This window comes from Arvicanthis niloticus, chromosome X, assembly GCF_011762505.2.
Source record: "Arvicanthis niloticus isolate mArvNil1 chromosome X, mArvNil1.pat.X, whole genome shotgun sequence".
NCBI lineage: Eukaryota > Metazoa > Chordata > Mammalia > Rodentia > Muridae > Arvicanthis > Arvicanthis niloticus.
This window is the reverse complement of record NC_047679.1, coordinates 128,407,418-128,429,928: the sequence shown is the minus strand read 5'-3', so window position 1 is coordinate 128,429,928 and position 22,511 is coordinate 128,407,418. Positions and strand designations below refer to the sequence as shown.

General features: G+C 50.1%; 4 protein-coding genes across 16 annotated transcripts in view; 2 read left to right on the top strand and 2 right to left on the bottom strand.

Annotated features, from left to right (window-relative positions):
- Pdzd4 (PDZ domain containing 4) overlaps positions 1-2,681 on the top strand; it is a 29,269-nt gene extending 26,588 nt beyond the window's left edge. For all 3 annotated transcript variants that reach the window (XM_034486052.2, XM_034486053.2, XM_076918946.1), the window contains one exon: positions 94-2,681. In XM_034486052.2, the coding sequence (XP_034341943.1) occupies positions 94-1,632 (1,539 nt within the window). In that variant the 3' untranslated portion in view covers positions 1,633-2,681. The remainder of the gene's footprint in view (positions 1-93) is intronic.
- A 2,416-nt stretch (positions 2,682-5,097) lies between these two features.
- Ssr4 (signal sequence receptor subunit 4) lies at positions 5,098-8,835 on the bottom strand. Of its 4 annotated transcripts, none has more exons than XM_076918954.1 (6): positions 8,532-8,835; positions 7,020-7,135; positions 6,108-6,182; positions 5,862-5,951; positions 5,563-5,642; positions 5,098-5,270 (listed from the first exon to the last, which is right to left on the bottom strand). In XM_076918954.1, exons 1-6 carry the CDS (start codon positions 8,596-8,598, stop codon positions 5,213-5,215), a joined length of 486 nt encoding a protein of 161 aa, XP_076775069.1. In that variant the 5' UTR covers positions 8,599-8,835; the 3' UTR covers positions 5,098-5,212. The 4 variants fall into 4 exon arrangements, with proteins under 4 accessions (XP_076775069.1, XP_076775068.1, XP_034341132.1 ...); XM_076918953.1 differs by having other exon boundaries at positions 7,020-7,138; positions 8,532-8,832; XM_034485241.2 differs by having other exon boundaries at positions 5,563-5,628; positions 8,532-8,829.
- A 71-nt stretch (positions 8,836-8,906) lies between these two features.
- On the top strand, positions 8,907-17,426 carry Idh3g (isocitrate dehydrogenase (NAD(+)) 3 non-catalytic subunit gamma). Of its 2 annotated transcripts, XM_034485236.2 has the most exons (13): positions 8,907-9,065; positions 13,167-13,208; positions 13,562-13,573; positions 13,799-13,896; positions 14,123-14,235; positions 15,171-15,231; positions 15,353-15,485; positions 15,676-15,809; positions 16,078-16,180; positions 16,266-16,412; positions 16,683-16,777; positions 16,865-16,925; positions 17,219-17,426. In XM_034485236.2, the coding sequence occupies exons 1-13, from the start codon at positions 8,985-8,987 to the stop codon at positions 17,318-17,320; spliced, it is 1,182 nt and encodes a 393-aa protein (XP_034341127.1). In that variant the 5' UTR covers positions 8,907-8,984; the 3' UTR covers positions 17,321-17,426. The 2 variants fall into 2 exon arrangements, with proteins under 2 accessions (XP_034341127.1, XP_034341129.1); XM_034485238.2 differs by lacking the exon at positions 13,562-13,573.
- Positions 17,427-17,510: 84 nt separating this feature from the next.
- Srpk3 (SRSF protein kinase 3) lies at positions 17,511-22,446 on the bottom strand. Of its 7 annotated transcripts, none has more exons than XM_076918951.1 (15): positions 21,952-22,446; positions 21,743-21,873; positions 21,452-21,560; positions 21,267-21,354; positions 20,884-20,971; positions 20,324-20,436; positions 20,087-20,252; positions 19,966-19,991; positions 19,395-19,527; positions 19,067-19,306; positions 18,881-18,981; positions 18,428-18,535; positions 18,281-18,350; positions 18,108-18,200; positions 17,511-17,896 (listed from the first exon to the last, which is right to left on the bottom strand). In XM_076918951.1, exons 1-15 carry the CDS (start codon positions 22,077-22,079, stop codon positions 17,712-17,714), a joined length of 1,779 nt encoding a protein of 592 aa, XP_076775066.1. In that variant the 5' UTR covers positions 22,080-22,446; the 3' UTR covers positions 17,511-17,711. The 7 variants fall into 7 exon arrangements, with proteins under 7 accessions (XP_076775066.1, XP_034342184.1, XP_076775067.1 ...); XM_034486293.2 differs by having other exon boundaries at positions 20,324-20,430; XM_076918952.1 differs by having other exon boundaries at positions 19,395-19,524; positions 20,324-20,430.
- Between the last annotated feature and the right edge of the window lie 65 nt (positions 22,447-22,511).

Sequence of the window (22,511 nt, the reverse complement as noted above, 5' to 3'; positions counted from 1 at the left end):
GGAGAGGAGCAAGCTGTGAACTTCTTTCTAGTCCTTCTGCAGCACACTTGTCTGTGAGAACCTAACTGACTGTGTTTATCATTTTTGTCCCAGACTGGAAATGATGAGAAGGGGGCTCCTGATGGGGGCCCGGGCTTGAGCAACAGCCAGGACCTGGACAGCGGGGTGGGCCGGACTGATGAGAGTACCCGCAATGAAGAGAGCTCTGAACATGACCTGCTGGGGGATGAACCTCCCAGCACCACCAACACCCCTGGAAGTCTGCGCAAGTTCGGTCTACAAGGGGACCCCCTACAGAGCAGGGACTTCCACTTCAGCATGGATTCCCTGCTAGCTGAAGGGGCAGGGCTAGGAGGGGCTGACCTGCCTGGGCTCACTGATGAGGAGTATGAACGCTACCGGGAGCTGCTGGAGATCAAGTGCCACCTGGAAAATGGCAACCAGCTAGGCATCTTCTTCTCCCGGCCCTCCAGTGGCAACAGTGCCCTAGATGTCAACCGCAATGAGAGCTTAGGCCATGAGATGGCCATGTTGGAGGAAGAGCTTCGGCACCTAGAGTTCAAGTGCCGCAATATCTTGCGGGCACAGAAGATGCAGCAGTTGCGGGAGCGCTGCATGAAGGCCTGGCTGCTGGAGGAAGAGAGTCTCTATGACCTGGCAGCCAGTGAGCCCAAAAAGCATGAGCTGTCTGATATCTCTGAACTACCAGAGAAATCAGACAAGGATAGCACCAGCGCCTACAACACTGGGGAGAGCTGCCGCAGCACTCCACTGCTTGTGGAGCCTCTGCCTGAGAGCCCCCTGAAGCGATCTGCTGCTGGCAACTCCAACTTGAACCGGACCCCTTCTGGCCCTCCTGTCACCACCCACCTCAAGGGGGCTCCTTCACCAGGGAGCCCAGCCAAGTTCCGATCACTCTCTCGTGATCCTGAATTGGGCCGGAGACAGCACACAGAAGAGCGTGTCCGCCGCAGCACCAAGACAAGTGTTACTCTGGAGCGTGTGGGCCCTGAAGGTAGCCCTTACCTCTCCAGGCGCCATCGTGGCCAGGAGATTGAGCAGTACCACAGCTGTGTGCAGTTGGCTCCTCCACGCACCCTGGAGGATCTGGGCCATGGCTCCTTGAGCTTGGCTAGTGGTCCTCGGGTAGGTGGGGTGGTGGCTGCAGCTGTCGAAGCACCCCGCATGGAGTGGAAGGTGAAGGTGAGAAGTGATGGGACCCGCTATGTGGCCAAGCGGCCTGTGCGGGATCGACTGCTGAAGGCCAGGGCCCTGAAGATCCGAGAGGAGCGCAGTGGTATGACCACTGATGATGATGCAGTAAGTGAGATGAAGATGGGCCGCTACTGGAGCAAGGAAGAGAGGAAGCAACACCTGATCCGAGCACGGGAGCAACGGAAGCGGCGTGAGTTCATGATGCAGAGCCGTCTGGAGTGTCTAAGGGAGCAGCAGAATGGCGACAGCAAACCTGAGCTCAACATCATTGCACTGAGCCACCGTAAGACCATGAAGAAGCGAAACAAGAAGATCCTGGACAACTGGATTACCATCCAGGAGATGTTGGCCCATGGTGCCCGCTCAGCTGATGGAAAAAGGATCTACAACCCTCTGCTCTCTGTCACCACTGTTTGAGCTGCTCCAGCAGGAGCCCAGCCCAGGCCTAGAGAGCATAACCCTCACCCTCCCTTAGAATCTAGTGTGTGTCGATGTGTGTGCTTGCACGCTGTGCTCATGCACACTCCTACCTGTATATGTATGTGTGCACAGGATTTTGGTAATAGAAAGCCCTAAGAAGGGACACTTCTCTTATACCTAGTTCCTTTTCCCCAAGAAGTTATGCCAACAGCCAACAGAGAGGCATACCCATAAAGGGCACCTCTGTGTCTGTACACGTGATATTCTTGCTATGTTCTTGGAGACAGGGAAGTTAGTGCAGAGAGGTGAGGTGGATGATCCTAAGCACAAGAGAATGTCCAGCTTCATGCTGAGCATGACCTCTCCCCTCCTAGGAGCTGCAATTATTTGTAGACAAAGGCAACCCTGAATTTTGTGGTTTTTCTTTTCTGTGCTTGCCAATAGTTGTTTTCTGTTTTGTGGGCCTGCTCTGGGGGCTGGCAGCTCCTTTAGGCAGCCTGACAAAGATGGATCCCTCTGAGTACTGGCTGGGAAGGAGGTTGGGGGGAGAAAAAGAGGGAGGGTTGGGTGGGAGGGAAAGGAAGAGGATGGGGAAGAATAAAAAGCAGCTGTCCTGGTGGCCTCTACTCTGAGGAGTAGCAGGGGGGCTCTGCCTTGGCTTTCAAGGCTTAACCATGAGGCCCACCTCTCTCACCAGTGACTGAAGGAGATTACAGGGATTTTGGGCACAGGATCCATGCAAAAAGAATTCGTCTATGCCATCTGGAGCAGAACCACTCTTCTCAATGGCCTAAGCAAGGAGGGCCAAACCCAATGAGCAATACAGAAGACCTCACCTAGTCTAGAGATGATCTGGTGGAAGTTGGAAGGCCTGGGCCCAATGAAAGGAAGGTGGGCTGAGAGATGCCTAGAACCTTTTCCAGGTGATGCAACTTCAAAATGTGCCATTTGTTTGGTGCTTCTCAGGCTTGGTGAAGCTCATTGGATGCTATAGGATGCCCCTGCTCCCCACTTACATCCCAAGAATAAAGCAAGCTGCCTTTTTACTCTGTGATGTGGACTGTGTTCATTGCCATCATGCTATTTGTGCTGGGAAATGTCAGTACATTAGTCCCTGAATGCCCAGATTTCTACAGCAAATTGGTGGTGGGCAAGATGCCAAGATGGGTGTAAGAGGGAAATCTAAGGGCCCATTCCTAGAAGCTGAGTCCTGTTGCTGGGAAGGCTGGGTCTGGGTGGGAATACACATGACAGTGCTGCTGGTGAACAGGGAGAGAATAGAGCCTTGTAGGGAGTGGTGAAAATGGGAAAGCAGGGGATAGATACTAGTTCTAGATTTTTTTAGGGACCTTTCCAATAGTGACAGCTTTGGATTCTTTGGAAAAACACAGCACTACATATTTTCATTTCAATCTCAGGAACTGGATATGGGACTGCTTCAGACTGCCCATAGCAACTGATTATGATTTGACGCATGCTCCAGCAGAGGCATAATTTTGTCAGCTGCAGTTTCTGTGATTATGTGATCTTTAAAATTAAGGGGACTTTTCAAAGGGTATATAAATGCTAGGGCCCAAGAGATGGGGTGGGTTGTTAGTTGCTGTTGGTTAGTCATGTTTAAGTACGACAGAGACAAATTAACCTGATCAAACTTTCCCCCAAGGAATCTGATCAGTGAGTATTCTAATGATAACCTTGCCTCCTTTCCTTTCTATTATTTTCTCTGCTATCTGGTATTAGGGGGCTGAAAGAACTCACAGAGTAGCAAAATATCACTACACTCCCTTAGCTCCACAGTCCTTCCAGTTAAGGAGACCAAGGTCTAAATACTCCTTGGGCATTCCTTCAGCTACCGGGAATTTCTGGAGTCACCCCATTGTTCTCTGATGGTGGGTTCTCAGGACCAGAAGGTGGGCTGATACTGCTCTGAAGCTTATACTATGTTGACTGGCTCAGGGAGAGGTGGCACCAGGGCAGCTGACAGTACCCAGTTACTGATAGCTTGGAACATCAACTTCACATTTGGCTGTCATTGCCACCTGGCTAGGTGGTGGAACTGGTTGGCCAATAGCTGTTGCCATTGCCTGGCAACAAAACTACTGGCAGACTACATACAGACTACTGGGGGAACACAGAAAGTCACTTGCATTTGTTCTTTAGCAACCAAGGGGAGAAGCTTTTGCTCCCACTTCTTGCCGTTCTTGACCCTGCTGCTTACCTAATGTCCAATTCTGACAGTCTCAGTACTACTCCCTAGTGCATCCCAGATTCATCCCAAGAACTGGAGATGGCAGACACCCTGTCTTGGATGAACTTGAACCATAAGCTGTGTTCATATCATCTAGGACACCTTCCAGTCCCCCAGCCAATACCCAACTGCCCACAGAGGTTAAGGAGCCCCCACCACTCTTAGGGTGTGGCCAGCTCTTTGAATGACCTATCCTGGAGAAAGCACTAGAAAATGGCTTTATGCATGTGGTAGTATGCATTTACTTGGGACTTGCATCTAGCCTCTTCCCAACTAGCCTTCCATGGCACTAAGGAACACTAATCAAGCAGCTGGTGTCCAGTCTGTGCAAAAAGATTAGAACACTACTGCAAGCAGGGCTTCCTGGCTCATATGCTAGTGAGCAGACACCTTAGTAGAGAACAGGGTACTCTTGGGAGGTATGGGAGGCTGTTCTTAAAAAATCCAGCACTAAGCTGCTAAACTGGATGCTGTGAGCAGCAGACCAGGAAGAAACATGGAGTGGCTATGGTTAGGGTGCAGAGTCCAGGAGTGTTCCCCTATGCTTAGGGCAGGTGTTACATGAAACAACTTGAAGTGCATCAGTACTTGTATGCAGCTTATGATCAGACCATACACAGGAGACACCACAAAAATTAAGGCTAGTTATAACTTGGGGATGGCGCTGCTAAATCTGAGGGAGATTAGGAAAGGTCTTCTTGTGTGGCCATTCCAAACCACAGGTGCAATAAGAGCCCTCCAATCCAGAGCAGTTCAAGAGACTCACAGGGACCTGCAGCCCTAGGCTGACCATGGGAAGATTTCCTGATGCAAGCCAGAGGGTGACCTAGCTCTGCCCTGGGGACTGGTAAGAAGGAAAGATGTTATTTCCTCCCCCCCCTTTTTTTTCAAGATAGGGTTTCTCTGTGTAGTTCTGGCTGTCCTGGAACTCAGTAGACCAGGCTGGCCTTGAACTCAGAAATCCGCCTGCCTCTGCCCCCCCAAGTGCTGGGATTAAAGGCGTGTGCCACCACTGCCCAGACAAGATGGCCTTATTTTAAAGAGGGCACACACTAGAAAAGAGACCAAGGCCCAAGCCATGCTGACAATCAGGACAAGGACAAAGAAAACAGGAAATTGGGGAAAATAGAGCTCTGCTCAGTAGTATTATCTGTCCAGGCAGACAAGGGCAGCTGGATTCCCAGCTCTCCCCATAGACACAGGAGCCCCGTGTCTTGAATGTACTCATGTCAAATAGTGACTGTTTATTAAAAGAAGCAATGGAGGGCCGAGATTGCTGCTCTCAGGCCTGGATGTGGCTCTTTGCACTGAAAGCTAGGTAGTAGATCACTATGCCAATTGCTGCAGCCAACACCTCCGTGGAGACCCAAGGCCCATTCCAGGTACCCTGTAAAAAAAAAAAAAAAAGAGAGAGAGAGAGAGAGAGAGAGAGAGAGAGAGAGAGAGAGAGAGAGAGAGAGAGAGAATAAAAAAAAAAAAAAAAAAAAAAAAAAAGACCAAAGGACAGCTCAGGGGATTGCCAGGGAGTGGAGCAGTCACCCTAATCACTTGTTCTCAGGACACACAGAGATCAACAACAGCCCAGAACCTGGGCTGCAGAGGATCAGAGCTTTTCCTTAGACAACCCCAAAAGATGAGGTGTACCCTGTATTCTCTGCTTCTAAGACAAGGGCACTTACCCGATGGTCCACACTGACTGTGAATAGGGGTGGGATGATGGAAACGTCCTCATTATTTCTTTGAGCCTGTAAGGGAGGTGCTGGGGTCAAGAAGTGCTGGGTGGGTTGCCCAGATAAGGGAGAAATGAGCAAGAGACAAGGAAGCAGGGGCTCAGGAAGACAACCACTTGGGTGGTCCTGGCCCCTAGAGTGCTGATATTGCAGAAGGGGAATACAGAATGACCAGGGTAAAGAGGACTTCAGAAATGGGGCATGCCCTCCCTCCTTGGGGCCTCAGAGGAGTTCCAGATGATACTCGCCTTCCTTAGGAGGCTGTAGGACTCTTCATCGAAGAATCTGACCTCATAGGTGCCTGCATGGGCGCTCTTGTGTTCCAGACTCCAGGACACCTGGTTGGGTGTTTGGCAAGAGGCGGGCATAGCAGATACACAGGGGATTACTCTGCTAGTGCTGGCACAATACCACCATAAGCAGTGCTTATATCTTTGGTCTCTAACCCTGACTTGAACCATTTCCCCAACAACCCTGGATGCAGTATCCCTTACCTGATATCGACCCACATCCTGGCCACGGGTTACAGGAAATTGTTTTCCACTAACGTCGGCATAAAGAGCCATGTTCTGGATGGGGGCGGGATAATAAAAGCAAGAAGCACATTTTTCTCCCTTCTCTAGGCATACATAGAATCCCCCATTGTGCTGCCCAAAGCAGTACTGTGAGTGGGGAGGAAGAGTAGGCCAGCAGAGGGCTTATTATGTTGGTAGGGGTTGCTGTTGAAGACTCAAGAAAGGCCTGCCACAGCCCAAAGCCATGCTAGGCCTCACCCATGGACACTGTCACATCTTTCTTCATCTGTTTCCCTAGAGGTGAATACAACTACATATCCCTTATAACCAGTTTCTCCTAACCCACAACAAGCCTGTTAGCTGTACACAGGGGTGGGATGATAAAAAATGGCCTTGTTATTTCTTGGAGCTTGAGAAGGATGTGCCAAATGAGGTGTTTGACCCTAGAAGTACTCCCCCCCCCCCAAGTTCCAATTTCTTTCTTTAGACTTTTGGAAGAGCAGGTTAAGGGTTCAGGCTGGGGTTTCTCTATTTTAAATTTACAGAACATTCATACAGACACACACTCAAGCAAACTACAACCAGAAAAAAGATAGAAGAGGCTGACCCTAGTTCTTTCTCTCATTCCAGACATTCACCCAGGAAACAGTGGGGTGTCTACCCACATTACTGCATGGAGGCAAAGCATACCAAGCAGGTCAGGAAAATGCTCTTGAAGTACTTGCTAGGATCTGGCCTCGCTGTGCCCTCATCTCTCCTGCACCCTGTGAATTGGAATCCTTATTCTCCCTGTTGATAGGATCCTCAGGTCACTGTCAACTGCCAGTGAAAGAGTACTGCCACCCTCATCTCTTCCCCTGTACCCTCTCTGCTGAGTCCCTACTGTCTTACCTGGACTCTGTTCTTGCAGGTCAGTGAGATCTCCACGATGAATACAGTCTCTGTAGAAATGACGGCATCTGAAGTTGTATAGTAAGAAGGGGTGATCTGGGGTTCCAGGCAGGCCTCTGCTGTGGGGAGGAGGCAAAGCCAATTTGTGTGTTCCAGACAACCGGCAAAAGGGCTTACCCTGGCTCCGCCTCTCAGACTTGGTGAGCTGAGGATACACAAAGCCTTCTATTCCTGACAGAAGGTGGGGTCTGGGAGATAGATCCTAGTACTCAGAAGTACAGTGGAAGGGGCCAGTGAGGGTTGTTGAGACAGGCCAGGACCAAGTATCTGAATCTATGACAGGGAGGCCACAAAGCAGCTCACCTGCTCCTAGAGTACCCCAGAAGCCCAGTGGGCCAAGGAAACCTCAATTCAGAGCCATGTACTTCCTCAAAAGCCTACTGAAAGCATTCTGCAGACACTAAATGGGGTATTGTCAACACAGGGACTTTCAAACACCAAACCTGTCCCTGTAAACTAAACACCTTTGAGGAGAAGTTCTCACCCAACTCTTCTCTAATTATGATGCCTTAAAAGACCAATTAAGCTGGAGAAGACCTTGGACTGGCATGAATAGCAAGAGGAAAATGCCTGGGAATGGTTCTCAAAAGCCATATTCTACCAACCTTTCTGTGACCTGCTAAGCTGGGCCTTTCCTTGTGGACACTATGGAGCCCCTAATAGGTTTTACAGCCAGGTTTGTCTTTTAAGACACTGCTAGCAACAGGCTGGAGAATTCTCTGAGGTGTGAGTAAGAGGGATGGCCAGAGGCTACCTATATGTACAGAAACCAAATTCTCTTTAGTTCAGGCTCTCAGGTCTGAGGTTCTAACAACTTTCAAAACACATGCCTGGACTCCAGATTGAGCTCAACCCCACCACCAGATGTTACAAATGGCTCACAAATACCACTGGGTCTGTGCACAGTTCAATTTCAATTTCACTATGAACGTTGGGATGGAAATACCAGGGCCTGATTAAAGGTCGAGGCTCTGGGCAATAAAAGCCCTTGCTCACTTCTTTGGTTCCCTATCTAACTTGCCTCGTGCCCTTATTCTGATCTGCCTGGAGTGTTCTTGCTCCCTCTCTTAGCTTTCTCTTGGAGAAGCCTGGCCTAATAAAAGCATTGGTTCCTCGCTGCCAGCACTGCTCTTGTACGACTACCTTCTGACACAGGAACCAGGGACATATCACCTTTCCTGCTGGAACTGGTGATCGGAGGGAGCATGGTGCTTCTTTGGGGGCTCTTCCAAAAGCAGACAAGGAAGTTTCTTCCAGCAACCTAGCTGCTGGATAAACCCGTGTGTGGTGCTTTGGTCGCCACGACACGACACCCATCGAGGAAAGATTCCCACCAGTAGCGACGAGCCCTTGGAAGGGCCAGATCCCCACCTCGCGCACACCCTTCCTCCCCCAGCACCACCTGCCAAGGGGCAGGGGCGCGCCCGAAACAAGTTCCGGCCAGGCCGCTACCTGAGCAGCAAGATAGGCCGGACAGCAGGAGTAGCGCCAGGGCGCCGAAAGATGCCATCGCCGCCATCGCCTCTTCTCTGCCGAGGGGAAAAGAGAGCAAGCCGCCCTGAACATGCGGAGCAGACAAGGAAGCGCGACGCGTAAGCGGCCTCAGCACCCAATCGTGCGTCGGCGGGCTGGGCCGGGCACGGTGACGTCGCTGGCGGCACTGACGTGTCCGCTTCCCTAGCCAGGGTCCCAACCGGTCGCACTTCCCTCCTTCTCAGCCTTCCCCTCCCCAAGATGGCGGCAACAGTGCTCCAGGCACCGGAAGGGGGCGTAGCAACCGGTGTAACCATGCGCGTGCGTAGTGCTAGCCTTTTCTCACCCCCGTACCCCGGATTTCTCGCCTTGCCCAACTGTCGCGAGAACGGTGCTTAACGTTTTGACCTGTAGAGGCCCTCACTTTTCGTCATGGCGCTGAAGGTGGCGATAGCTGCTGGCGGTACTGCAAAGGCAATGCTCAAGCCAGCTCTCCTCTGCCGTCCTTGGGAGGTGAGTGGTGAATAGGCCGTGGGACAGTTGTAACGCTTACAGAGGGACTTAACACCCAATTGAGACCCTGAGTCGGGTAACGGCTCTTTGAGCAAACCCGGAATTCGATTGGCTGTGCAAGCCTTAGGAGGGGCGGGGAGAGGGCTACCCTCTGGGGTTCATTGGTCGCTTCTGCTGTCAGTGAGGAGGTTGGCCGAAATTGCCTCTGGTCTGGCTTCTCGGTGACTGGTGGCAAGGGCTCCTCCGGAAGGGTTGGGAAGGTAGACCCCAGTAGCTAGGTGTCCCCTCCGTAGTGTCCTTGTGGAAGCCTTTTTGAAGAGGTCACGTGTCCTGGCCCACCTAGGCTGGTTGGGTCTGGTTTCCAGACTCAGTTCCTCCTTGGTTTTTCCTCTCTTAGACTGCTTTGTCCTTGTGGAGGTGGAAAATCATACTTTACTTCCTCTCTGCCTCTTCCTCTCCCTCTCCCTCTCTCTTTCTGTTGTGTCCTGTCCCCCGCCGCCCCAGTCTCTCTGTCTCTTGGGACACGCGGTTTCTCTGTGTATCCTGGAACTCGCACTGTAGACCAGGCTGGCCTTGAACTCAGAAATCCTTCAGCGTCTGCCTCCCAAGTGCTGGGATTAATTAAAGGCAGGCACCGCTAACATCTGGCTAACAATAATTCTTGATCCCTCCAGATCTCCTGCCTACCAAGCGTCTTGATACTTGATTCTAGCCAAAATGCCAACAAACAAGCCTAAGCCCCTGTAATGAGACTAAATCAGGGTTCTGACACTGGAAACCTCTAGGGCTTTTTCTTTTCTTCTCTCTTTGGAGTCTTGGTTAGCTGGTTTAGCTCCTGAGTAGCACTGTTTAGCACCAGAAAACCAACAACTAGCTCTGGGGAATAAGAGCTATGACCTCCAGGCTGTCCGCTTCCACTGACCCACAACATGGCATTAGGCCAGTTCTCTTCTCTCCCTGGGTTCCAGTGAGGAGAGAGGACTTCATGTTCTCAAAGCAGTTGCTGACCTTCCAGAATGCCATGGTTTTTTTGCCTGCAGACTCTTCTGCTTACCACATTTCTCTCCTCTGTTGTCTGGGGAAGGGAACTACATATGCTATATGAAATTCTATTTAAAATAGAGACTTCTGGTTCAGCCAGATGGCTCGGTGGGTAAAGGCACCTGCCTCCAAGCTTGGATACCAAGTTTGATCCTTGGAATTCTTGTAAAAAGCAAGGAGAAAAAGGACCTTACAAAATCATCTTCTGATTGATTGCCACACATGTGTGCTGTGACTTCTTCCACATTGTTGAGGAAAGACCAGCAGCATATAGAGTATTATCAGAGGCCCTGATGGCTCCAGCAGCTAGGCTTTTATAAACTTTCCTTCTGAATGTTTCTGTGCCTTTGTTGGGATAGGACTAGGTGGCAGTAAAATGATTGGTAGCCAGGCAGGGCTTTGCTGTAAGACTGATTGTCCTGGGTATAGGAATCCATATAGAGAATTCAAGGTCTTGAGTCCTGCTGGTTAACATCCCCTGGGAAATCATGCTATCATTATTTATTGGGAGCAAACACAAACATAACAAGTAAAGAAGCCTTAGGAACACATCAAGTATGGGAGCCCATCAGCAGGAGGTTGAACCACCCTGGACCTTTGTCTTCTGCAGACTAGCTAAAGATAATGACTCGTCAGAAGACTTGTGCTCTCCTTAGCCTGCCTCATACTGGGCTTCTTTGATTGGACAACTTGGGACTCAAGAGGGAGAGCTTTATAACCCCCTAAAAGAAACTCCCCATATCTGTATATAGCAAGATCAGGGGTCTGTGGTTGGGAAGTTTTCTAGGACTTGGACAATGCCCACTGTAACATCTCGCATAGGAGGCAGCTGTGGGTTAGATTCAGCCCTAGCAATGAATGATGTTGCCATCTGTGAATGGGTTGCACAGATTTTGAGCCACACCTGGTGGAGGCTCTTAGAAGGCTGGATCATTGCCACAGCTGAAGTCCAGGAGGAATTAACTACTGGGAGTTACAGGGGGTCATCCTTGCATCTCCCAAGGATGCTAGTTTTGAACTCTGACTGAGAGGATGGTAGAGTGAAGGGTGGTGTACTTTATTTAGTTCATCTCCATCCTGCTGGAGCTTGTGAACAGCTTAAATACCTCCTTTTTTGGTTAACTTTTTCAGCAGTCAAATGAAGTTGTTGCTTCCATTCTATGTATTGGTTAATCCCCCCCCCTTTTGTTTTTTTTGAAGCAAAGTTTCATGTAGTTCAGACTGGCCTTAAGATCTCTCTGTATATGGGGATGATCTTGAATTTCTGATCCTCCTGCCTCCACCTTCTAGGTACTAGGACTACAGATGTGTGCTGCCATGCCTTGCTTCTGTTTCATGGATTTTTGATATAGATTCAAAGCCATTTCTAGAGTAGCAGATGGTGGATTTGGTCTCAGATATCCTTGGTCTCCATCTGTTTCTTCATTTTCTGATGTTCTTATTCACCTAGAAAATGTACCTTGTGGTCCCAGCTCTGGACCAGGTGCTGTGCTTGATCTTGGAGTGACAGTAGAGGGTGAGACAAATATGTGCTCTGTTCTTATAGTCTAGGAAGAGAGTAAGGAGGTGATAATCAGGTAGAATGATATCTCTTAGAGGAGTAGGGGGTAGAGTATAATAAGTAGAACTTAGCTGTCTAGGGAGATTCCTATGAGGAGGAGAAATCTATGCTACCTTTTCAAGAAAGGCATGGAGACCCTACAGACAAGTTGAATCTGATATTGGCAAGTACTAGAAAGAAAACAAATATGCATGTGGCTGCATATATAGTGAGGAACCCTTAGGGCTTGGTCCTAGTGGTCAATCTTCCTACCTCTTGGCTTGGGCTATTGAGTGGCATTCCTGCATTGTTAGTGCCTAGGTAACTGAGCATCTTGTAACTGTGGTACAGGGGAATCCAGAGGGGAATGCTCAGACTCTATCTGAGCCTTCTGGTCTTTCTGAAAGAAGGCACAACTCTTTAGAAACTGGTTACAGTGTCTCAGTTATTGGATGGAACATTGTGCTACTGTCTGATGGGTGAGTGGCAAAGAATCCTCAAGTTACAAGGAAGAACTTGGCTGTACCATGCCACTACTTCCTCAGGTACTCCTAAGTGAGTGGGGCACACCAGGGAGGGGAGGAAACCTTTCCTGTGGAACTGAGGACATGGCCTCTCCCTACAAGACAGTGGGTCACTTCTTAGTCCATTTGGCCCAAACAACTTTTTCTCTGAAACTGTTAGATTGTCACTAGCATGGCCAAACATAGCTGCTTCCCACTAGTGGGATTGGGGACATTTACCAATCATCCAAGCTGCACCACAAAGCAGCTTACAGTCCCTTGTGAAAGTATCTGTCATCAGTCTTCCAGAAATGGCTGTATTTTTCTAGACATTTGATTTTTATTTCTGTTCTGAAGGACCATTCCCTAGGTGTGACAGTGCTTACCTCAGGGCAGTGGGGTGCTATTTTCTCCTTACCTTTCCATTTGCATTTACTATACTGACCATGTATTGGATTGTAATAAGGAAAAGTGAGCAAAGACATGAAATTATTGCTCAAGAGTTGGCTTGCTGAGATTTTCCTTTTGCAGTATGTCAAGTTTGCCAGTCTTTCTCCTTATACATGTAACAACAATAATACTAATTGGCCAAAAGAGAATCAGAAGCCAATACAGAAGTGGGACGGGGATATACAATTCCCATTTTAGAGACAAGGCCTCACTCTGTCACTGTGATTGGCCTTGAACTCACTATATAGACCAAGGCCTTGAATTCACAGAGATCTATTTGCATCTGCCTCCTGGGTACTGGAATTAAAACTTCCATGCCTGGCTCATAAAGTTTTTATTACCTTGACCCACAAGGATAGTGAAGTGTTGGAGCAACTTTGTCTGGTGTTCCTGTGGGACAATTGTTAAGAATATGGGCTTTGGGATGTCCTAGACACATTGTGAACTGTTGTTTACTGGTATCAGTTCCTCTCTGCCGAGAGCTAGGGTAGCTCTTGCCAACTTGACTTTTGGAAGCTTGACTTTTGACTGGACAGCTAACATTGACATTTGGGTTCTCTTTGACAGGTTCTGGCTGCCCATGAGGCCTCCCGAAGGAGCATTTCCTCAGTAAGTACCTGCCTTGGATGTGTGTTTGTATATGAACACATACATGTGGGGGAGGGCTGTGCTCGTTTCTCTGTGTGCACAAGTGTGTGTTTGTGTGTATGAACATAATATGTGTGTATGAGACTATGTGTATTAGGTGTATATGTGCTCATGCACACATGCCTTGTGTCTTTGCTCCCTGGCCTTCCTGTCCTTCCCTCTGAGGCATTGTCTCCAGAGGTCACTCACACTTCCCTTTTCTTTGAGTTGTGTTAGACAGTGTCCCCAGGGAAAAGATCCCAGTTCCTTAGTCACAGCCTTGTTCCTCCAACCTTGGCTGATCCACGTCTTCTTCCTTTCTGTCTTCCCTCTAGCAGCAGACAATTGTGAGTATTCTCTGTATTAGATTTGAGGGGCTCTTAGTTGCTTTGGGGTTAACCCAAGTCCAGGCGGGCTTGAGGGGGTGGTGGATGCTGATAAGGAGCCCCAGGACAGCAACTCTGCCTTGGCTGGCCTGTGGATTGGTGCTGGCGGGAAGAAGGGAACTAACTCAAGCCAGGGTGCACATTGGGGTATCCAAGGGCTTACCTTCACCTTCTCCCTTCTTCTAGCCTCCATCTGCTAAGTATGGTGGGCGGCATACAGTGACTATGATCCCAGGGGATGGCATCGGCCCGGAGCTCATGTTGCATGTTAAGTCTGTATTCAGGTATGGAGGGCCTGGACCTTGCCGTCTCTCCCAGGGAAGATTGTATCCCAGGCCCAGCTGGAAGCCCCCAAGAACTTTGTGACCCTTTTCTTTGGTATGGGTGGGCCCAATTCCCTTTTAGCTGGAGCCAGGTCAAGGTGGGAAGCAGCAGGGGGAATATTGGTGTAGGCTTCAGGAGGGGTGTGGAAGGCCCTAGGCTAGCATCTTTAGCCTGACTCTACTGCAGGCATGCGTGTGTGCCAGTAGACTTTGAAGAGGTGCATGTAAGCTCCAACGCTGATGAGGAGGACATCCGCAATGCCATCATGGCCATCCGCCGGAACCGTGTGGCCCTGAAGGGTGAGCTCAGGGGCCAGATTGGCTGCTATACACAATTTCTTTTGCCTATATACTGACTTTTGTGGGTCCCCATGGCTCCAATTTCAGGGATTTTCTGATTCTTGATGACTCTTATTCTTGGCATCTGGGTAGAGACTTTTGTGGGCCTGTTGACAGTATGGCTTTGTTATATGGTAGCCTGTATAAGCTTGATCAGTGACCTCCTCCTTCACTTTACCATGCCTCTGTTAGAATCTGCTTTAAACCATAGTTTTTCTTCAGAAGATCATAGTTGTAGTTTGCTCCCCTGTCTACTGCCTTGGCACTAAGTGGCATAGTCATGGACATTATACATAAGGATTATAATAATAATGTCCATGGTATGGTGCACATCCTTAAACATCAACCATTCTGTGAACTTTAGCCCATCCACTGCTCTGTGTAAGGAATGTGTTGGCATTAAATGGGCCTTACGTAGCCACAGGATGCCATAAGCACTCTGGGTGAAGTGAGTCTGGGCAGGGAACAGCTTGGGGGTTAGAGCTTTCCTATTTGGCACTGTCTAATTATCTGCAGATATTACCTTACTGGCTTCACTGGCCCTCTGCTTCCCTTCATCTAGGTGTCTGGGCCACTGTGGCCTAGTTAGGACCTTTTCCAGCCAACCTCCACCTGCTTCTGAGCTAGGCATGGGTAGCACCTCAGTTTGGGGCCTGGCAGTAATTGTAACCAAGGTCACTTGGCCAGCCAGTTTACATACACTCCTTCCCTTATGGAGCTCACAATGGCAGTTACATCCTAGAGTTCAACAAACAATTTTGCTTCTGGAAATGTTCTTCTCCAGTTGGATCAACTTGGGTGAACACTTCTTGGACCAGGTAGGGGTATATGTCAACACAGCTGAGCCCAGAGGATTCCTCTATAACTTGCCTATCTTGTTTGCTTTTGTCCTGTAGGCAACATCGAAACAAATCATAATCTACCACCATCCCACAAATCCCGAAACAACATCCTTCGGTGAGAGCCATGTACATAGACTGGTGGCTTGGTGAAGGCTAGGGTAGGCTGTTCTGGTATTCATGACCCTAGTTAGTTGTTAGTTGGACCTGTTTTGACTTTTTCCCTGTCACTCTTCCAGAACCAGCCTAGACCTCTATGCCAACGTCATCCACTGTAAGAGCCTGCCAGGAGTGGTGACCCGGCACAAGGACATAGACATCCTCATTGTACGGGAAAACACAGAAGGCGAGTACAGCAGCCTGGAGCATGAGGTAGGCAAAGCTACTTGACCCTCTTGGGTAGGTGGCAATGAGTGTGGCCAGGGTCAGAATTGAGGAGAGAACTTCAAAAACAAGGTAAGGTACCGCCACTCAAAGGGCTAGAAAAGCCAGATATACTTAGTAATAAGGCTGCATCCTGTAGTACTCCCATCAAGCCTTTTGTCTCCTGGTCTCTTCTCAGAGTGTAGCAGGAGTGGTGGAGAGCTTGAAGATTATCACCAAAGCCAAGTCCCTACGCATTGCTGAATATGCTTTCAAGCTGGCCCAGGAGAGTGGGCGTAAGAAAGTGACAGCTGTGCACAAGGCCAACATCATGTATGTTTACTCCATATTCTCCTGCCTACTTTGAGCAGTTCCAAGGAAGGGCCACACACAGGGCTATGTCCTGTTGTTCCTGAGGCTCTATGTCTCACTATATTGCATCTATAGGGGAGGTGAGATAGATGGAATTATGCTTGTTTTTTCCATCTTGAGAACATGTTACAAGTTAGTCCTTAGGGTTCTATGACTCTCTGTATACCCTGGCTCTCCAGCTGACTGTAGTGAGAGGTCAAGCTGGTGTCTCATATCCCCCATCATCTAGGAAACTGGGTGATGGACTCTTCCTCCAGTGCTGCAGGGAAGTAGCAGCCCGCTACCCTCAAATCATCTTTGAAAGCATGATTGTGGACAACACAACAATGCAGGTAATCATCTTCACTGGTTCCATAGCCTTCTGCTCACCCTTGGTTCTCATGGCTTCTACAACTCAGCTCACTTCTTTTCCCACAGCTGGTATCCCGGCCTCAGCAGTTTGATGTCATGGTGATGCCTAATCTCTATGGTAACATTGTCAACAACGTCTGTGCAGGGCTAGTTGGAGGCCCAGGCCTTGTGGCTGGGGCCAACTATGGCCATGTATATGCAGTTTTCGAGACAGTGAGTAGCCAGACACAACTCTGCTGTCTTTCTCTTTCTCTTATAGTGGCCTTGTGTCAGTTGGTATCCTATAGTATTCTGCATTGGTATTGCTTAAAGGCTAAAGTTTTCTAAAGGAAACCCAGACCCATGAGCATCTCCCTGAAGCCCTAATATGCCTTCATTTGCTGTGTCTGGGATGTGCCTCTATTGGATATGTTACATAAGTAGAATCATCTATCCTGCATTCTTATATTTTCCCAACTACTTCCTCCTTCTTCTCTTTACCAGGCTACAAGGAACACAGGCAAAAGTATTGCCAATAAGAACATTGCTAACCCTACTGCCACACTGCTAGCAAGTTGCATGATGCTAGACCACCTCAAGTAAGTGGGTTCCTAATGTCTGATCATGAATCCTCTGACTAGCCCCTAGGCACTGAGAATCAAAAGCTTGTTCTCTTCATCCTCTAGGCTCCATTCCTATGCCACTTCCATCCGTAAAGCTGTCTTAGCATCCATGGACAATGAAAATGTAAGGCTCTTCTTTGTCCCCTCCTTGCCCCACCTCTAGTCTCCCTTCATTTACCCCATATTATACTAGTCTGACCAACCCTATATGCTTCAGACAGTGACTAACACTGGCTGTGACCTGTAAAGGAAGGGTGGTGTCAGATAGGGTAAAGTTTCTACGCCTTATCTAGAACTATTGGCCTCCTGGTGCTAGTTCTTTGCCTTTCCAACTTAGGAAACAGTGGGTAGCCCTGGGACACCATGGGATTACAGCAGATGTTGGCCTGAATGTCCAAGCTTCCTGTTTTCCTACAGATGCATACCCCAGACATTGGAGGCCAGGGCACCACTTCCCAAGCCATCCAGGACATCATTCGTCACATCCGCATCATTAATGGACGGGCTGTGGAGGCTTAGCTATCCCTACAGTTTGCTCAGCCTGTCTGTAGGACTCCCTTCTCACTTTAGTACTCCAGCTAGCTTGGGGGACAGACTCCAAAATAAAGCCACTTCTGTTCCAGAACTCGACCCTGTTCTTCCCTTACTCCAAGACACTGGCATTTTGGTTCCCACTTTATTAAGAAACAAACAGGCAGTTTTCCCCATCCAGGACCCTCTAGAAGGATCACAGGTAGACAAGCTGAGATATGGGCCTTTCCCCAGCATCTCATCCTGCCATGGAGGGGTAAGCACAATAGCACCCAGCAGGATGGGAGAGCAGCTCCCACAGGATGGAAGAAGTTGCCTGCTTTCCCTTAAAGGCACTGAGAGCTAGCATAGCCCCTACTGTCCACAGCTACAGCAAAACCTAGGGATTAAGCCAGGGGTGCTGGAGGCAATCGGCAGCACTGGCCCTCTTCTCAGGGATGTACTCCATCATGGGCAACAGGAAGGCACTGAACTGTGTGGCCTGTTCCAGAGGCCATTCGTACTTCTCCATGAGCACCTCATATAGGCCCCAGTGCTTGAGGTTGTGGATGTGCCGCAGCTCTCCTAGAGGGTGAGCAACATTAGGCATTGTCCCCAGATAGGCTGGTACCTGTAGTTGTACCCACAACAGGTACCTGTTGTCTGTCTCTGTCTCTGTCTCTGTCTCTGTCTCTCTCTCTCTCTCTCTCTCTCTCTCTCTCTCTCTCTGAATCAAGGTCCTTGACCTTCCCTCTGCTCTCCTAGCCACTGTGGCCTAAGCCTACGTAATCCCCACCTCTACGGTTGAAGAACTCCCGTGAATATCGGCCAGAGAGGGCAAAAGCTGGAGGGATGTCTCCTAGAAGTTCCACAATATGAGCAATGTGGTCTGTAGGCAAAGAGAAGGTTGGGAGTTGGGGTAGGGCAGCTGGAGGTCCTGAAGCCAAGGCTAGGGCCTGCTTCCCCTACCCTCATCACGGCTGTAGTCTTCTCCAGAGTGAGGCTCAAATAGGTAGTCACCAGTGGCCAGCTCAAAAGCCTGGAAAGGAGGGGAGAAGTGAAGCTGTGGTGGGTGTCTAGTCCTAGGCATGCATGGAGGCAGCTAAACTAGCGTACCATACATGCTGTGCTCCAGATGTCAGCTGGGGGGCCATACTCAGCACCAATCAGCACCTCCACGGCCCTGTACTGCCGAGTCTGAATATCCTCAGTGAAGTGCTTGTGCTGGAGGAAAAGGGAGCCCTCTTGGGAAAAGGAACCTGGTCCCAGGCTAGCCTATCCCCACAGCCCACTCCTGCTTTTGTTCCATGAACCTGAGCTCCATGGAGCTCACTCTGATTCTTAGAGTTCCTTAAGATATCCCAGGAGGGACTTTGTCTAGGTGACCTGAGGATAGCCTCTTTCAAGTGGCCCCTGATCAATATTGCCATAGACACAGTTCTGGCCTGGCAGGACTCCACTGCTTTGAGAGAGCAACAAGAAGCAGCTCTTAATGATATTAAAGGAGACAGACCTAGGGTAGGGCTCTCTAAGACCAAGCACCCTCTCTTCCCAACATCTTCAGCATACCACCCAGCATGCGTTGCCAAGGTCTGCAATCTTGATCTTGATCTTGTCTGCATTTTGGGGCTCCAGAGGGTTCACCAGGAGGTTGGAAGCACCAAATGGTGCTGAGGAAAGAAGAGGAAGAGAGACTGATCTGGCCCTGCTCTTCCTGGTCCTGTCTGTCTACTACCCACTGTACCCCACACTTACTGCTAGGAGACAGGAGACCCCCAGTCTCATGCTGATTAGATGAACCTGAGAGGATGGAACAGGAAGCCGTGGAGAACAGGGACCCTGAGAAACCTGAGGTCTGTGAGCTGGGACTAAGGTTGCGTTCCCCCCCAGGCACAGGGGAAGAAGAGGCTGGAGAGGGGCCAGCCCTGGTGCCCTCCGGGTGGCAGCCTGAAGAAGAAGTGGAGCCGCTGCCCCGCTCTAGTCTTGAGCTGGAGTCTGGGGAGAAGGGGCAGAAGGGCACATGAGTAGAAGCCTGCAGCCCACATGCATGCTTAGTGGCCCAGTGCCCTCTCTGGCCCCTCACCCTCAGCTTGTACTGCAGCCTCCATAGCTTCCAGCCTCTGCAAGTCCCTCAGCCGCTCCTCCAGCAGTCGCTTCTGTTGCTTCCTTTTGCGCCTCATCTTTTTCCTCTTGTTTTTGGACAGCTTACCAGTCTGCTGCCAGAGTCAGGGTCAACCCCCAGGTTTCCTTGCCCAGTCCTGAACCCCAGAACTAAGTCCCATGGGTATCAGAATATGGGTGCTATCTTCTGTCTCACCCTTAGTCCCAGTCCCTGATCCATTTCTCTGCCTCTCCTATCTCCCTACTCCTTAAAGCTTTGTGGGTTGGGACCTAGATGAAGCTACCTGAAGTAGCCATGTGGGGAAGACACAGTATCCTTCCCTTCCATTAAGGTGGTAGTGGGCCCATTGACCACCAGAGGCTATTTGGAGTACATGATCCACTCTGTCTAATCACTCTCTTCTCAGGTACCCAGCTTTTTAGAAGTTCAAAAGGTGGGACAAGTGTGGCTAAGGAGCCAAACTCTGAGGACATGGTCTCAACTGGCTTGCATTGGAAGAGGAGACAGGGAAAGAGGGGGTGCCACAACTTACCAAGACCTCCTGGGGGGCAGTGCTGACTGGGTGCGAGGGGTAGGGAGAGAAAAATAATAGTAATTCAGGTAGGGATTGAGGTCCTGAGTCCTGGTGTCAGTCCCACACATGCTCTTGGTACCTGTGGAGCGGGATGGGGGCTGGGCCCCTGACTGCTGCCACTCTGTGGTTTCAGCAGCCAGGCGCCTGATGTAGGCATCTCCAACACACAGTAGGATGTTCTCAGGCTTGATGTCCGTATGGATGATCTTGCACTTAGTATGGAGGTAATCCAGACCATGCAGCACCTGGCAAAAGCTATAGCTGAACCCCAGCAGCCATGCCCGGCCAAACTGAGCAGCATGGGGGCAATACATACCTGCCTAACAATGCTCTTAACACAGGGCACAGGCAGACCCTGGTAGTTGGACTTGATGATCCACTTGAGGAGCTGGTGGCCCAGGACTTCTAGCACCATGCATACATCTGGACCTGGAGTGAAGGGCAGTCAGCAACACACAGCTAAGGCACAGACTTACCTACCCTCCATCATGGAGGAGCACCTAGACTCCAGAAATGCACAGCTCAGGGAAGTAGGGCTTTCCCTGGACCATTTTGGTGGCCACCACTGTCTCAGTTTATTATTTAGAATGTTTCTGTCACTAGCAAAGATATGCCAGTTGGGATGGTACCTCTTGTCATCCTACAGATGTCTTACTCCACCCTTACTCTTCTGCCCAAGTAGGCCTCAAAAGTAGTCTTATATTTAGGAGTCACTCAGCAGATAATCACTGTCAACCTAATTACCTGTGTTCCCCCTACTCAGAAACACAAAGTGCCTAAAGGGATGGAGTTGTTTTATAGCCTCTTCCTGCAAGGGCTAAATCCCATGGTGCAATGTGGCTCTTTGGCTGCCATTGCTCATTCTGCAAAGGATACGGACTCCATTAACTCCTGAGATCCTGAAGTCATCTATAAGTTGAACAATGGTTTCTCTTTTGGGGTCACTAGGGTCACTGTCCCGGACCTGGAACAAAAGGCAAGGAGCCACAGATGACTCCAACCTGCTCAACAGCTGCTCTGCTCATATCCTCTGAAGCACTTCTGGCCCCCTTCCCCAGTCTAGCTGAGGCCCACTTGAAGAGAGCCAGCTGCCTCTTTCAGGCCTCTGCTCTCTGGGTCCTTTTACTTGGCAGAGCCAGCTGGAGCCTGGCCCCTCTAGTAGCCCCGCCCCACTCTGCAGGGCCCCAGCAGGCCCTGCACCCACATTGCCAGGCCCAAGGCAGTTCAAGGGGCCAGGAACAGTAGGGGAGGCGCCTTACACATTTCAGGAGCTTGATCTCATCCACGGCTGTCTCTGTGTAATGTCCTGCACTCTTCACTACTTTCAGGGCCACAAAGCGCTTGCGCCTGTAATATGGAGACCCTCATAAGCTGCCAGGTCTTGCCAGAGTCACGTCACAGTGGTGGCCATAACCAAACCCACAGGCAGATTCCAGCCACTCACTGAATATCCCAGCATAGCCAGACAGTAGAGAAATGGCCCCAACCTAGCTTTCGTACCACATGGTACCGCCCATTGAACAAATCACCGATCTTCACTGGGTAGTAACCACCTGCAGAAGGGAGCCAATAGATCAGAGTAGGACATCTCTCTACCCCCTATACCTCAATATCAATGTTCTGCTGGTCACTTGTCTCACATGGGACTAATATTAGCAACTTTTTACTCTCAAGCTATCCTGAGCCCTTGCAGTGGCAATCTGGCTGGCCACATGCAGCCAAGGCCAGGCCTTACCCTTGCAGTAGTCCTTAGGGTCTTCCTGCTCCTCATCATCAGAGCCCAGGAGTCCCTGCAGCAAACGAGGTGCTGGTGTGGCTGGAGCTAATTCAGAGCCTGAGGACTCAGGCCCACAGGAAGTCTGAGAGCTGTGGGTGAAGAGGGAGGATGCAGACAGTGAGCTCACAAGGTGCAGGGGGATCCCAGTCTCCCCAGCCTGGTCATACCTGCTGCTGCTGCCACCACAGTCTACACCACCACTACCACCGGCACTGGCACTCATCCTGGTGTCGCAGCCCAAAGCTCTGGTGCACTGGACCACTGTTCCTTTGGGGCCCAGCCGTGGCCAGTGCATTTATAGCTTCTGCTGCTGATCTCACCCATCTTTATAAATAGCCTCCCAGCTGCTCAGCTGTGGGTAAGGTATGCAGTGCAGGGAGGGGGGAGTGCACTGATGGCAGCCCTGGAGAGCCAAGCCCCTAGGCCAAACACACCCCCCACTCTGTTTTCACCCACACTCTAGAGACAGAAGGAGCCACCAAGCTGGGGTTATATAGCAACTCAGTCCCTAGGCTGATTCACCACAGTGTAGGACTAGCCAAGGAAGACATCTACATGGAGATGGAGCAGTCTGGAGTTCCTATACTCTAAGGAGGGGAGGCTCCTATGAAAGAATGGAGTTGATATGGTGACCAGGTCCTTAGGCTGAGCTCTCTCCAAATGCTGCAGGGTACTTTGCGTGCTCAAACTTCCCACTTACCCCGTGTGCATATCCTTTTAGAGGTGA

Bases quoted from the DNA above. Each gene is read 5' to 3' on its own strand.
- Ssr4 (XM_034485240.2), bottom strand. From the start codon at position 8,598: ATGGCGGCGATGGCATCTTTCGGCGCCCTGGCGCTACTCCTGCTGTCC. The intron at 5,952-6,107 runs GTAAGGGATACT...ACACCCAACCAG, and splicing joins AGGATGTGGGTCGATATCAG to GTGTCCTGGAGTCTGGAACA. The intron at 5,629-5,861 runs GCGAGTATCATC...CCTCCCTTACAG, and splicing joins CCTACAGCCTCCTAAGGAAG to GCTCAAAGAAATAATGAGGA.
- Srpk3 (XM_076918947.1), bottom strand. From the start codon at position 22,079: ATGCACTGGCCACGGCTGGGCCCCAAAGGAACAGTGGTCCAGTGCACC. The intron at 19,992-20,086 runs GTACCAAGAGCA...CCTCGCACCCAG, and splicing joins GCCCCCATCCCGCTCCACAG to TCAGCACTGCCCCCCAGGAG. The intron at 18,982-19,066 runs GTAAGTGTGGGG...TTCTTTCCTCAG, and splicing joins GGGTCTCCTGTCTCCTAGCA to CACCATTTGGTGCTTCCAAC.
- Idh3g (XM_034485236.2), top strand. From the start codon at position 8,985: ATGGCGCTGAAGGTGGCGATAGCTGCTGGCGGTACTGCAAAGGCAATG. The intron at 14,236-15,170 runs GTGAGCTCAGGG...TTTGTCCTGTAG, and splicing joins GAACCGTGTGGCCCTGAAGG to GCAACATCGAAACAAATCAT. The intron at 15,232-15,352 runs GTGAGAGCCATG...TCACTCTTCCAG, and splicing joins TCCCGAAACAACATCCTTCG to AACCAGCCTAGACCTCTATG.